At 39.5% G+C, this 16,210-nt stretch overlaps 1 protein-coding gene across 1 annotated transcript in view; it reads left to right on the forward strand.

Annotated features, from left to right (window-relative positions):
- Positions 1–2,869: 2,869 nt before the first annotated feature.
- LOC106954915 (protocadherin-17-like) overlaps positions 2,870–16,210 on the forward strand; it is a 28,114-nt gene continuing 14,773 nt past the window's right edge. The window contains exons 1-3 of the mRNA XM_015044728.1: positions 2,870–6,672; positions 8,220–8,278; positions 8,759–8,928. Of these exons, the coding sequence (XP_014900214.1) occupies positions 4,204–6,672; positions 8,220–8,278; positions 8,759–8,928 (2,698 nt within the window). The 5' untranslated portion in view covers positions 2,870–4,203. The remainder of the gene's footprint in view (positions 6,673–8,219; positions 8,279–8,758; positions 8,929–16,210) is intronic.

Consider the following 16,210-nt stretch of genomic DNA (forward strand, 5'->3'; position numbering starts at 1 on the left):
CTGTTGTTCTTGCAGTTGAAAAAGGAGGAGGAAAAAGCAACATAAATTGCATTTCATACCAGGTCGAGTACTGTGGTCTCATTAGAGAAAGTTACCCAAGACAAAGTCAGCGGGATTTTAGATGAACAAGGCATCCAAAGCCTCACATCAGGATGTGGCCTATTTATTATGGATATAAACCACCCTCTCATTTAGAGTTCAGATCATATTAAATAGTATGACTGTGACAATGCAGACACAATTGTCAATAGCGGCTCTTTCCTGAGGTTTTAACATAGACTGAATGATAATTAGTTTCCCTTTGTTGTCCTTATCTCATACCTGCAGAAATGGCCAATTTATGCAAGCTGCACCGGGGCCAGCCAAAGTTGATGCTCCCCACAGGAGGAAAGCAGCCATGTTTCCTACATCGAAAATGAACTGAGGAGCAACTCAAGGTTGATTTAGATCCCAAGCAACATGAAATTAAATGAGGAAGTGGGCTACAGTAATCTCGCCCCTATGTTGACACAGCGTCCTCCCAGAATTGCTCTCATATGGTACCTGAATGCGACGCCATGGAGCCCCCGCCCGCCCCCACGCACACGCCGGCGTCACCGAGATTTGGTCAAGTGAGAATAAAAATGCAAATGTCATATTGTTGAAATGCTGAGTGAACTAAATGTCAGTCCATCTTTTTTTTCTTTTTTTTTTCAGTGCGAGATATGAGATTGATGTGGATAAGCAATGTGATAGCCGCATAAGGCAGGTTATACCAACAGCTGTGATATTTGAGCTGTGAAATAAGCCTTGTTTCTTTCAGAGGAATAAGCAGTTGTCTTATGTCCTTTACAGAGATTATCCTGAAAACATCCACAGTCTGTCTCCTTCTCTTTCTCTTTTCATCTTCTGATTAAATTTTCTCAAAAGCAATGATGAAAATGAGGAACAAACAGAAGAGACAGGTGTAAGCCTGTTGTTGTTTTTAATAATTAATAAGGATCTTAAGTTATGAATACCTAAGGAGCTTCAATGACACTGAGAAGACAGCACTCTCTGTTACTCTCCAAACATTTTGAAAGCTTTAATTTTACATTTCTAACACCATGTTGGCCATATGTCACACCTCATCCCCTAAAAAAGATAAACAAATAAATAAATTACACTCAGAGTCAACCCAAAGTATGAATAAATTAAGCTGTAGCATTGTTTCACAAGCACTGGATTTGAGCACATTTGAAGCCATGTTTACCATAGTGTGATCCAAATATGAAATGTATCCTTTTACATATTGGACATTTTAAAGAAGTGGCAAATAAGATAGAGACACAGTGGGAAATCCTAACAGTTTCATATCAATGTCAACAATCTTGATTTAAGGCTCTTATTTTAATAAACTCATATTGTTCCTTTGACATATTTAGTGCATATTGCATCTATTTGTAAATTCCTCTAGGGACATATATTCTAGTTTACTGTTTACAATTATTTATTGTGAGCCCAACAAAATATACTTGGGTTCTGCTTCTCAATTCAACAGTTTGTATTCAAGTACTGTATAGTAGTTACACAACAAATGATTAAGTCAGAGAAAGAAATGATTTAACCATTTTTTTGCTGTCAACTCCTAACAGTCTTTATTGCAAGTGCTGTGAAAATGAGAAAGGTATGGAAAAAGTGCAAACCTAACATGAACCAGCTGTTTTCCTAAATTGACAGGAAAGCACTGATCAGGAGAGCACTCAAAAGGCCAACGGTAACTCAGAAACCTGCGGTTAAGGTGAGGCAATCTGCTGACAGTATAAGTATTAGCTGTGTGCTGCACAAATAGCGTTTATGCTAAAATAGCAAAAATACATCCATGAAAAAAACTATTTGTGAGGGACTAACTATCAGTGCACATCAGTCTGAACAAAACCACCATCATCCTGTGGGGAGCAGGGATAGGAAAGCTGCTCAGAGATAATAAGCAGATGAATTGTGCTAAAAGCAGGACAGTACAGAAAAAAAAAAAAAAAAATGTTAGAAGCACCAAAATACTTGAGACTGGAACAGAGCTTCACATTCTCTCTGGAAAATAACTCTAAGCTTACACCGAGAACTACAATGGAATAATTTAGCTAAAAGCATATTCATGAGTCAAACAAATAAAGTCCAACTAAAAATCTTAAAACCTAATGTCTGCACATGCTCTTTATCCAATTTGACTAAGCCTAAGTTATATTGCCAAGCTTCGTCAAAGTGCTTCTTCTAGATGTGATTAAAATAATAATAATAATAATAATAATAATGGAGGAAGTCAGGTTGTGCTCTGAGAGAAAAATTCAAATGATTTATTGATTGATTGATTGATTTTTTTTTTTTGTGGGGGGAGGGGGGCATGTAAACACATGCCCCAGTGTATCAGCTTGTAGCTGTAATTGTTTCCACAAAGTACTGTCTTGGGGTTCTGAATACGTGCACACCGCACTTTTCAGAGATTCAGTTGTAAAAAAAATAAAATAAAATAAAAAAAATTGAAAGCCATGAATCATTTTCATTCCACTGATGAACTACTTTATTTTTGTTTATGAAACATATATTTTAGTTTATGGTTCTTAACATGAGAAAGTAAGAAAAGTTTAAAGTATATCCTACTGTATGGTATGCTGCTCTATATAAATTCAATAAATGATATGAATTGACTTCTGCATACTTTGGAAAGGATGAAGAAGGGACCACATAAAAGAAGATGATAGTGATGCTGTGGTGACCTGTGACAACAAGTGACTCCCCCCCACCGAACAAAATTTCTGCCCTGGGGCCACATATAGCAACGGGCCGTCTCTGTCCCCACTTGTCAAGTTCTTTCTGCTCCTGCCTGCTACGGCACATTTCAAGAAACCTATCTCCAATCCCCTCTGGTTCACATCGACATGTATTAGGAGCAACATCCTCCAGCACGTTTCCTCCCTGTGATGCTGCTGTTCGCTGCGCGCACATCAGTAAATGAATCACGTAGCACTAGAACAGCCCTTCTTCATGCGATCTTGCCAGACCCTATCGGAGAAACCCCCCTCAAGGCAAAGATCTGTCACTGCTCACTCATTCGCTGGAAGACGATCAGAAAGTATGTTAAATGCGCCCAGAAACACACGGGAGTGCGTTGCGAGGGCTTCGAGAGGCTTCCGGTCAGATCGGCTCAACACAGTGAGGGGAGCGGGTTTCAACAGTTGACGCGGAGAGGAGAGAAACCTGTGAGCGCAGGAGAAGCGATTAATTTTGATTATCTGAAATCTTCCAGCACCTCTGTGTGGCTCATTTTTTCCTCCCGCTCGTTTTACGGGTCAGTGCTGAAGGGAATTGTCTGGAATGAAGGATGGAAGAGCACCGGGTCCAATTGGACTGGATTATGGGATTACTGGACTGATTATAGGACAATCATCGGGCAAAAGTCGCAGACGCTCTTGAGCACAAAAGGTTGGAACTGGAGTATTTCTCAGCTCTGCATCCTGCTTGTTTTATTTTTTATTCCACTTTGTGAGCAGACTGTGTATGGGCGACGCGGACCGAACGCCTATGTGCAACAGTGTGCCGCACAGGAGAAAGGGGGAAAGTAACATGCGATGTGAATGGCAAATGCTGCATTTTGAATGGCCATGTCAGTGTTTCGCAGTAGCCTAGGTGTAGATGTCGCATGAGGGCAATGCGCTTTTGCGAGCCGCGCTCTAACCTTCAACCACGAGATTTAAACGCTTTAACCTTGGATGCGGTTGGGAATATGAATACTTTATAGTAATCGATTATTCATCAAGTCCCCCTACACACACATACACTCACACACGCACACGCACTCACGCACACACACACATTACGTTTGGGGGGGAAAAAAAAAACAAAGAGAAACAAAGCATCTCTCTTGTAGTGGTGCCGAATTTGATATTTAATTCATGCATCAGGTGTCGTCGAGCGGTCATCTTTGTTTACAGAAAGAGTTCATCCCAGCTACACCGCATCCCAAAAAAGGTCAAGATCCAAATTAAAAAGGGAGAGCACGGTTCAGAGATCGGTTTAATACCTAATTACTGTGAGATCAGCGTGAAACCCGTGCCCGGTGCGGGTTAGAGCACTAGGTTTTTTTTTTCTTTTTTCTTTTTTTTCCCCTCCTAATCAACAGGTTGAAAGTCAACCAGTTTTTTTTCTTTTTTCTTTAGTCTACCACTGCTGCATATCCACTTGGAAGGGATGCGTCTCTCTGCACCCGTTTTCCTTTTGCTGTGGGTGAAAGCCCTCACGTTAAAAAACCTCAATTATTCCGTCCCGGAGGAGCAGGGACCTGGAACTGTTATAGGCAACATAGCAAAAGACGGCGGATATGGGACTGTAGAGAGAGGGAAGAAATCCAACTTCAGGGTGCTGGAGAATTCAGCCCCGCATCTGGTGGATGTTGACCCTGAGAGTGGACTAATCTTCACCAAACAAAGGATTGACAGAGAGACGCTATGTAGGCGCAACCCCAAGTGCCAGCTCTCTATGGAGGTGTTCGCCAATGACAAGGAAATTTGCATGATCAAGATTGATATACAGGACATCAATGACAACTCCCCCAGTTTCCCCTCAGATCATGTGAATATTGATATTTCTGAGAATGCAGCTGCTGGGACACGCTTCCCCCTCACTATTGCACATGATTCAGATTCTGGGGAAAATGGGATAAAGACCTATCAGGTTACAAGAGATGACTACAATACCTTTTCTTTGGATTTAAAAGTGAGGGGTGATGGGACTATATACCCAGAACTGGTGGTTCAGAGACCCCTTGATAGGGAGGATCAGAGTCATCACACTCTTCTTCTTACTGCAATCGATGGTGGGGAGTATCCGAGATCGGGCTCCATGCAAATCAATGTCAGAGTGACTGATTCAAATGACAATAGCCCTGTTTTTGAAAAATCTTCCTATGTGCTAGAGATTCCTGAGAATTCTCCCCCTGGAAAAATACTTATAGATCTGAACGCCACTGACCAGGATGAGGGAAGCAACGGGCAGGTGGTTTATTCCTTCACTGGATATGCTTCTGAGCGAATACAAGATTTGTTCTCAATAGACCCAAACACTGGCGTCATTAAGGTCCAGGGAGAGATTGACTTTGAGGAGAATCCAATCATAGAGTTTGATGTGCAGGCAAAGGATCTGGGGCCCAATCCGATACCAGGACATTGTAAAATTACTGTGAAAGTGCTTGACAAAAATGATAACCTGCCAATAATAAGTTTTGTCTCTGTTCGGCAGGGAGCAATCAGTGAAGCAGCTCCTCCAGAGTCTGTCATAGCACTGGTCAGAGTGACTGATAAAGACTCAGGGCGTAATGGCCAGCTCCAGTGCCGAGTTCTGGGAAATGTCCCCTTCAGACTTCAGGAAAACAATGATAATTTCTACACTCTGCTTACAGACAGACCTCTGGACAGAGAAACGAAAGATGAATATAATGTCACAATTGTTGCAAGAGACAACGGGAACCCATCTTTGAACAACACCAGGTCATTCACTGTGAAAATCTTAGATGAGAACGACAATGCGCCGCGCTTCACAAAGACACTCTACGTGCTGCAGGTGCCTGAGAACAACATCCCGGGAGAGTACTTGGGCTCCGTCGTGGCACATGATCCAGATGTAGGTCGTAATGGAACTGTTTCATACTCCATACTGCCATCCCACATTGGAGATGTATCAGTCTACACATATGTGTCTGTTAATCCCACAAACGGAGCAATCTACGCCTCTCGCTCCTTCAACTACGAGCAGACAAAATCCTTTGAGTTCAAGGTTCAAGCAAAAGACAGCGGCTCTCCTCACATGGAGAGCACTTCTACAGTCAGGGTCAATGTCCTTGACGTGAATGACAATCTTCCAGTTATTATTTTACCCCTGCTGCAGAATGATACGGCTGAGATCCCAGTACCTAGAAACGTGGGAATTGGGTACATTATTGCTACAGTAAAAGCAGTGGACCACGACCATGGAGAAAGTGGGCACTTAACCTATGAGATCACAGAGGGAAATGACGACCACCTGTTTGAGATAGATCCAGTGGGAGGAGAGGTCAGAACTGCCCATGCTCTCTGGGAGGAGATTGCCCCAGTGGTTGAGCTGGTGGTGAGAGTAACTGACCATGGCAAACCCCCCTTATCTGCTGTGGCTAAGCTGATCATTAAGGCGAATACGGAAACGACGACAGGAGGGGGTTCCAGTGCGAGTGGGGAACAGCAGCACTGGGACGTGTCCCTGCCCCTCATAGTTACCCTCTGCATTATCTCTGTCATGCTCCTGGCCGTCATGACTGCCATCGCTGTCAAGTCCAAGCATCAAGATAAGGATGCTGGGAATTATAACTGCCGCATGGCTGAGTACTCCAATCCTCCGGTGGGGAAGGGAAAAAAGAAACGGATCAACAAGAGTGACATCATGTTGGTGCAGAGTGAGATGGAGGAGAGGGATTCTGCGAGCCGGATGAACGTTGTCAGTAGCCCATCCCTGATCACCTCACCCATATGCTTCGACTACCAGAGCCCGCTGCCACTCACTCTGCCCAGGTCAGAGGTCATGTACCTGAAAACCACCCCAAACAGCCTGACTGTGCCCAGGTCGGGGTGCCACTCCAGTTTTGCTGGGCTGAACACAGACAGTCAAGCGAATAGGATGTCAGTGATACAGGTAAGCAGGATCCTTTGTTTTATTCATTTACTATTATTCTCTTATCTGCACCTACTGCTTTGCCTTACAAACTGGACAAAAGTGTATGAAAAGGAGGAAACTGGCACACAGAGCAGACATCATTACATTGATGTTCCTTATTTTCCCTGTTTTGAGACTTAACTTATACTCTCCGCATGCAAAGCATGATATGGCAACCTCCTGTTGAACCGTAATCATGCATTTTAAAAGGCTTTGTACAAAAGAGAAGTTTTTTTTTTCTTTTTCCCTTTCTCTCTCTGTATTTGAGAATCATTTTCAAATTGCTCCATTTTAAGTCTTTTCCTGCAGAATGGCACAGTTGGTCTCCGTAATTTGAGAGTCCTCGCGGTTAGACATGCAAACAGTGTGAGTCTTGAGCAAGGCCGCGGCAACCCTGCCAGAATCGCTGCTATAGAGAGCGAAAACAAAAACCCGCCTGAAATGTGGGATTGGACAGGTGTTTGAGCAGCTTGTCCGATCACATTACCAAACCGATGTGCAGCAGACAGAGAGAGATGCACACAGCATAACCTTACAATCACATTTTTTGCCCCCCCTTGGAAATGTGGGCCAGATCCACCCATCCACATCCAGGATTGGCACAGTGGTGCCATTAATAAGTTCCAGCCTTGCCTTGTAGAGGTGGCAGGGTTTGAACACCCGAGCCAGCTAACATGCTAATTTGACAGCATGGGCTTGTAGGGCTTTTTAGCACTGCAGAATTATCTGATGTAAACGATGTAAATATTCAGGACAGTCTCATTCGGAGATTATAACACAGATGACAAGGCTTGGCACTGTCACCAGTCACTAGGGTATGTGGGTGTGATCAACACAAACACACTACTTTGAGAAGAGAGGGGGAAGGCTCCTGATGACAGTGGCAAATGCTGAACTCTTTGCCTTGCCAAGGAAAATATATATGGTCGCAATGGAAATTTGCTGTTCCTCAGCAACTCTCCCCGGCTTGTTTCTGAGTTTGTTTAGTGATATCATAAATTGATTTCTTGAGAAATCCTAGAACAATGTTAAATTGTATTTTTAATGACAGCAAAAAGGGGGGCCTAGAGGACAAACTTGTAAATCTGCTGCCAGCCCCAGTGAAGTAATCTTATTTTCCATGAATGTTTTGGAGTATTTCAACAGAGCATACATCTTGCAGTTCATTGACAAAATTCCAGTAATTTGGAGTATTTATTTAATTTACTAAACTTTGTTATTTGTTTTTTGTCTGTTATATCATTCCTGTCACCCTTGCCCTCCGTGGCATGTATAGCAAAATTATTGTTAAACCCTTGATTTTTTGTGCTCCAGCCAAGGATTGTCAAAGAAATAATAAAAATAATATATTTGCAATGGCCACCACATGGACACTCTTTTCAAAGTTATGGATGTGCCCCTGCTTGATTTATGCTGTGGTATTTTGTGTGTGTGTGTGTGTGTGTGTGTGTGAGAGAGCTTATTGTTAAAAAAAAAAAAATCCTAAATGTTGAATGCACATTAACATTTTGCCTTTTCCCTTCCAGACTGAAAATTTCTCATCAGAGCCCAATTATTCTGGCAGCAGGCAGCCATTTGTTCAAAGGTAAGAGCAATATTCACAGGGGTTCCACAAGTGTGGAATTTAAGTATGTTTCAGATCTGGCTAAGTTCAGAAAATGTTTGGAAAAAATATTGGTGTTTCCGTATGTACCGTATTTCCAACTTTATGCTCTTTCATGTTTTCTAAAAGTTGTGTCCATCCATCCATCCATCCATCCATCCATCCATCCATCCATCCATCCATCCATCCATCCATCCATCCATCTTCCTTACATGTTTCATATGTAAAGCCAGAAATGTTCACTGTGAATTTTACATTTATGCTTTAAAAATAGGTGAGTAAAAGAACATAGAACTCTGTCAGTTTTAGTAGAGAAAAGCATGAAATTTCCACATGAAAATATGTGGAAACCATGTACCGCTATGCTCCCAGACTCTACCTATCAGAGTGTGTTGATACTCACCTACAAGTTATGACAACTTATGCTTAATTTTGCTCCTCTCTGTCTGTTCCATTCTGCAGCTCAACATTTAAGGATGCAGAACGAGCAAGTCTCAGAGACAGTGGCCATGGTGATAGTGACCAGGCTGATAGTGACCAGGATACTAATAAAGGCTCACACTGCGACACATCTGCCAGGGAGGCCCTCAAGATGAAAGCGGCAGCAGTTAATGGCCAGCCTTTTGAGAAGGGTGAGTGGACATCTTCAAGATGCCTAACTGACTCTTGTAGCAGACATTGTTTGTGCTTAATGCAGCAAGAACCTTCAGTTTTGCTGGTGTTTAACTAGAGCTCTACAACTGCTTCTGGGTGTAGAAGCCAGTGCAAAAAGACGTCCTCCCTCAACATTATTGGAAGCTGTAGGTGCAGCAGGATACTTTGTTCCACTTTACATTGCAGACAGCCTGAGATATGTCTCAAAAATGACACGAAGGCACCGGAGTGAAAGGTAGATAGAGAGTTTAAAAGGATGAAAGAGTCTTGAACGTAGAATTTTTCATACGTCTTCAGTCTGATTTAACCATCAAACGGACTCGTGCACGGAAAACTGTACCTCTGTCTGTGTCTCTTTTCTTTTATATCATGTCATTTTTGTGAAGGTAGATTTGTTGCATGCATGTCTCAGAAAGCATGACAGACACTTGCAAAGCAAAATGACAGATACATCGAGTGCAACTTGACAGATTGTTTCCACCTTTTGCTTGGATAGATTTCCTCAGTTATTAGTTTTGCTGTGGTTTTGAGAGAGGGCGCTCGCTTTATGACTGAAAATAGAATTGTTAAATTTTATTTTGCAAATCCAAAACGATCCAGACTGCCAGGAGGATAATCTCAGATGACTGTCAGGCTCATGGCAACCTGGCTGACCTGGAAGAGGCTGATATATTTAGCTTTTGCGGATATAAACTCGAAAACATGAAAGCAAACGCTCGCTGGTGAGATAAAAGATAATGGGTGGGGGACTTGAAGTGAAGTGGCGATGTTTTTCATTTCCTCGTCCGCGCCTCGGAGGAGGAACGGCTGTGGTCATCATGTCCCTATGCAGCACTTTCCACACCATTTACATTGCTATGAACTGTTTGTTTGCAGCATGCTCAGGAGGGCAGAGATGGAGGCGCTCTAGTGGCTGGCAGAGGAGATGTGTGAATCTCTCCCTGTCTGTCTCACTTTTATGTATGTGTGATCTGGTGGTTGCGTGTGTTCTGAGAGGAATTATGGCAGACCAAACTTAACTCTGTGGGAGGTGTAAATTCAATCACTTCACCCCCCCCCCACCTCCCACAATTTGATTCAGCCGAAGTTCTGATGCCAGTCATATGGAGATATATCAAAAGAGACGTTCTGTACATGTGAAACTAGTGCAGCGCTGATGCTGCTTGACTGCAGTGGCAGTTCATTTATAGACCTGGGTTTGTAAGATAAGAGAAATCCAATCAAGTAGGGGAATGCTTTTAATATCAGTATGTTTGCTAATGTCTTTCCCATTCCTAAGTGAGAGATGTAGTTAGAAAGAAAACCCAATGATTAGATTAAATTAGGTTTTTCTTTGATAGGGCTGGTCAGCTGAGCTTTAAAGAGATAGCTGGACATTTTTGAAGTGAAGCATTATGCAGTTGAAATGCACCGGAAAAAGAGACTGATGACCAGAATTGGCCGATTTTCTTCTTATGAGGAGATCATTGCCTCATTACTTCAACTTTCCAACCCATCAGTTTTGAGATGGAAATATTGCTGCAGCAATTATTATCGTTACTGTGATTATTATTGTAATAATATTACTTATAATATCATAATTACAAATTATTATATAGGCAATCCCAGATGTCATGGACTTCATTGTATTTTGGTAATGTATTTGATCAGCTGTATGGAATTTGACTGATCCCAATTCAAACAACTGATATGTAATTTTAGCAGCTGTTATACTAATGGTCGCTGAGGTGATGCAAACATGTTGTAATAGAAAAGTCATATAAATGTTTGTTAATCGTCTTGAAAATACCATCAATGCAGTTTCCAGCCATAGCATATTGTTAAATTTTAGAATGCACCATAAATGCTACCCGGTTATTTTGATTACACCCTTCAGTGTAGAAGTTGTAACTGTGGGACGATACAATTTGTTTTTGCTATCGAGGCATGTTGGTGGTTCATTCTGCCACAACAGAGAGATGGACTTCCTGCATTGCTCTGTTTTATCCTTTTGCTCTCAAAAATGGATTGGAAAATGCTGTCAGCCCTTTTGAAATCTCAGTTGCAGCACAGGTCTACTAACATTGCAGAGGATACACACGAGAACTGCTCTGAGCAAGGTCAAGTGCTGAAAACAGCTTAAAATGATCACCAGTCTGAGATGTTCCAATCAAGGATATTTGAGTTCCGATCCGATCTCCATGCCGTAATATTGTCTACACCAATAGAAACTTTATTTCAGACTCAAGGCCCAACCAAAGACAAACAGAACAAAATGAGAAACAGACACATATGTGCACAACTATCCAAAAACAAGATTACATAAAATGTATCATAAAGTGACCAAAAATGTAATAACATAAACTGTTCCATTGTCTCCACAGCTGTGAATGGCATTGTGTAGAACTCAACTGTGGATTTACTGAAGCTGAAATATTTGAGTCCAGTGCATTTTAGCCAAAGCCTTTCTTTTTTTCTTCAAGCTTTGTAAAAAAACACAAGCAAAAAAAAAAACAAAAAAAAAAACAAAGAAATAAAAAAAAGTATTGCATTGCTACAGTTTTTGACCATACATTCAACTGTATTACGGTACATATTGTAAATTATGGTTGCCAGGAATGACTCTCTTCTGCTGGCGAAGTGAGCGGCGCAGCACAGCAGAGCAGAGACGCATATAGGGTAAATCTGGGGTAAGATGCTCACTCTGCAGAAACATCTCTGTTCACTAATAGTTGTCTTCTGTACGACGCATGTGTTAATATTTAAATGTTTGAAACATTTGTTTATGCATTATTTAAAACAGGAGAATTTATACTGTGTTTTATTTAAATGTGCTACCATTTTTTAGCAGACAATGTTCGTATTCAGTGTAAAATCAATCAAAAAGCTTCAGCCGATAAGCCAATAATGACATCAGTAACAACTCCAATAATGATAATAAACTGGATCACTGCTACCCATAACTTTAATCATGTCGTCTTTGTTGTAAAATAGGGTTAAATCAGGTCTAACTTTAGTTGCTTTAGTTGTGTAACAGCAAGAGCTTTCTCTCTCAGTCAAACCTATTGTAATGTATTTTCTCTGTTTCGTGTGAAAAGTTAATAAATAATCACCATTGAAATGTCACATAAAACTTATGTATATGTGAACTTCATAAATGAATTATTGAACAGTCTAACACATCAGAGTTAATTACAGATCACAGAATAAAAAAAGGCTTTAGTGTAATCTGTCTTTCAAAGGAGCCAAGTAGATGTGGTGCATCTTTTTATTTGTCTTTTATATCATTTGTAGAAATACTTCTTTCTTATAACTTCACCCTCCCATAATCGTGTTATATTTTTCAGTGATTTAGAGAGAAAGAAACCACTCAGTAACATTTTTTTAAGCATTTAGTGTATATAGAAAGTTTTTGTTTATGATGGGGAAATTAGTATTGGCTAAATTCAGTACCAGCAAGTCAGAAACAAAATTGAGTGATGGAAATTGGCCTCAAAATCTCTGATCGGTGCATCTCTGGAAGTAGTTTCCTTACTTGTTGTCAAACCATGTCATATCACACACATCTCAGAAAAGTAAATAAATCTTCAAAATCAGTGGACAGCTAATATGTTAGTATAACTGATAACAACCTCATAAAACATCACTTTGAAATTTCAAACTATCCCTTTAAATGGTGTCAGTGTCTGCAAGACAGCAAGATGGAAGATCCACATTATGCATTTTTCCTGCAGAATTGATCATACAAAACACCACCCGCCTACCTACACACTGCCTCACTGTCTTACCCACAAAAACAGGTACATTTATTGAACAACAAAGCTACTATTTTTGCAGATTTAGACAAGATAACGCTATTATCCAAAATGGAGATTTTTTTTTGTTCCAAATGCAACAACACAAAAGCTGGTAGGTTAAGTAGCGTTGCTTTTATGTCTTTACCTTTTACCATCCCTCTAGTCTCCTGGCTGCTTTGATACAGGTAATATATGCACCTGTGCAGCTTCCACTATCATGCACTCTGAATATTTATTCACTCTCACAGACACCAGATGCACAGTGGGTATGTTGCTAGGCTTTCTCTGATTCTATTTATAATAGGCAAGCAGTTTCTTTTGTTTTTGTGAACCTGTTTTTTGTTTTGTTTTACAGTTATGTGTAATATCACAGCTATTTGTCATTTATTTTTGCAGCGATTTGGCTAGATGCGATCACAGGCCCATTGTAATGCTATGGCTTCCTTAGAGCCATTGTGACATAACACGAAAGAGAAATATGAAGCTAATGACCGGCCAAACAAATGAAAGCATTCCATTTTTACTTTTGAATTGTTCGGCATCGTTATCATAGTTTATTTTTGACAGTGCTTTACAAAGTGAAAGAATGTTATCTGTTTTAAATAATAGTCCTAAATAAAGAATGTTATGTGAACTACTACTAATATTGAGTACCTTTTAGGTAAAAATGCCGCACTTTGAATACTTCTGCTTATGCAGCGAGGCATATGACTACAAAAATTGAATGCTCTTCACTCTGTTGTTGTTGCTTTACCTTCAGAGCTTATGCATCCCTTTGCATCAGCATCATCTGCAGGCTCCTCTGCAGATAGGTAGCATAGAAATTAATTCAGCATCTGCCTACTTCTCTCTGCTCCTTTCTTATTAGGTTTGCTTCGTATAGCAGTGCTTAAGGAGTAGCAGTATTCACTCTGCAAATAAGAAAGGGATTGAAAACACAAATGAACACAGAGTAGTACATTGGATCTGTTCTGTGTTTCTTGTCAAATAGTTTCAGTTAGCTGTCCTAGTAAAAGTAAATGTGTAATGAAATTAAGGTTTTAATTAATAGCAGTACTGTCGGCATAGCTTATTTTAAATCAGAATAAAATATGAGCTACAAATGATTTGCAGCATCAAAGAAAAAGTGTTGTCTACACAGAGAAAAATTAGATTTGTCTAACAGATCTAAGAGTAAAGATGACTTGAAAGATTTAAGTTCAGCTTAATTACAGATAATTCCCCTCGGTAAACAGCTAACAGTGCTAATAGGAGAGTAAAACCACAAGCTTTGTGGTTTTGGAGTTAACCTCTTATAAAAGATAGCATCATGTTTAGTATTTGATCTATGGTTCTTAAGCCTTAAGATTTAAATGTTAACTTTACTTTTTAGATTTAACTGCTAACTTGCAACTTTCCAATTACTAAGTTTTCCCACCTGTTATACATACTCCAACTAAATATCTGTTTCTTTTAACTGAAAAGATTTTTATCAAAATTAAATCATAGTATTAAAAATTACTTGAGATTAGCATTGGAAACCTCAAGAAAATGTATGTCGGGTGTATATATCTCGTTGATGAATGAATGTAATTTTATAGTATTTTAAAAATGATATCCCTACATATAGAACCAGTGAAGCAGTTTTTCTAATCATGTTTCTTTTTTATGTATCTATGTTTATTTTTAAATGTTTTTTTCACTCTGGTTTTGATCCAAGTCATTTAAAATTAGGGAGTTTTAGAAATCAATAAAGTTACTACATTAATGAAGTCAGTGGATAAATTGAAGTATGAGTTTAAATTTTGTTCCAACTAAAGGATAGTGCTGGTCAGCAAACATAAAACTTCTGGCTTTGAAAAAGTCGTGTCTTCTTCCGGTTTGCAGTAGTTTTATGAGGAGCACTTTGCTGAAATCCAAGCTTAAGATAAAATGTTTTGCTCTATTTTGATGCAGATCTTTGGCAGTTTGTCTCATTATCTTTTTTTTTTAAGAGCTTTTAGTGTATGCTGTGAAGGATAAACTTACTTAAAAAGTTGGTCTCCTGCTCTATAAGTTAGTGAATATTGTTTATCCGCTATTCATACAGCTACACTCTATACAAACAACTTTTGACCACAACATGCAGAACACATTACATGACACAGACAAGCAGGTTGCTGCAGAAGCCAGCCCTGTGCACCATTGTAAATGGTAAAAAAGAAACTTACATTTTTTGGAATGAAAAACAAATGAAAGATTTTTTTAACAACAAAAAGACATGCCAGAATATTGGCGGAGGACTTTAAAAAATGAAAGCATGCCTATATCCCTTTTTAACAGTATGACCCTGGCTTATATAACATCACAGACAATATACTAATAGCAGAGATTAGGAGTGCAGTTTAGAAAAGAACTGTTTAAAAATGCCCATATTAGTACCCTGATATGACCAGGACATCTCTAATGTGAAAACTTTCACTATCAGTCACATGACGTAGGCTTATATATACTATAATGGTGCTGTCCTTTTACACAGCATTTTTTAAAGTATTTTGTAAACTAGTTGACTGGTGACATAGGACTTGGTTTATGTCCCAAGTTCTAGTTAGGAATGAATGAAAAAAAAACAACAAAAAAAAACAGGACAAACATTTAAGCAAAAAGAAGAGAATAAGATTAAGAATAAGATTTGTAACAACCAAATATTTTACCTGAAACTTTTAAAACTTTTAAAAACATAATTTTGGTAAAAAAAAAAATAAAAAAAAAATAAAAAAAATCAGCTTTTCAAAACCACTCACATTTCTCAGAAAATATTTAGGACTGAAATAGAAACACCAAATGTATTTAGGTCAGAAACATAGAGGTTGTACATATTTCAAACATTTGTAGTTGAGAGTTAGTCCATAGGTACACTTGAAGGGCAAGAATAGCTCTTCAACTGTACTGCTTAGAAAACTTATTTCTAAGCACTTAAATAAGTTTTTTTTTTTTTTTTTTTTTTTTTTAAGGAAAAGAACAGTCTGAGGAAAAGTTGTCTAAATAACTCAAAGTCTTTACGATGTTCATACTTTGAAAACCATCCAAACAAACAAACAAAAAAAAATAAAACATGTAAAATTTAATCACCTTTTCCACCAACATTTAAAATCATTAAGAGTTCAGATGCTAAATTAACAACACAATTTAGCTTTGTCCGGTGTAGCATAATTAACAGTTTCATCATACCCTGTGGCTATGTGTGGGTGCGCTTGTGTAGGTGTTAATACACTTGAGCCGCCAAATGTGATAGTTGTGGCATGTACTTTGGAAAAGAGCTTGTTTGATACAATGGTGCTCATTTCCACAACTCTCAGGGGTTCTGGCATCCATGTTCTCTTGTTTTTGTGTTTCCTTCAGCAAAACTTGTGGAGGCTGTTGTATGATAAATGGTATACTATCTCCTTCAAAATGAGGATCATCCCACATCCCCCCCCCCCCCCCCACCCCCCCCCCTCGAAGCTTTCTCTTTTTTAAGGCTCAC

This window comes from Poecilia latipinna, unplaced genomic scaffold (genome assembly GCF_001443285.1).
Source record: "Poecilia latipinna isolate Pla-1442-1.1 unplaced genomic scaffold, P_latipinna-1.0 Scaffold37, whole genome shotgun sequence".
NCBI lineage: Eukaryota > Metazoa > Chordata > Actinopteri > Cyprinodontiformes > Poeciliidae > Poecilia > Poecilia latipinna.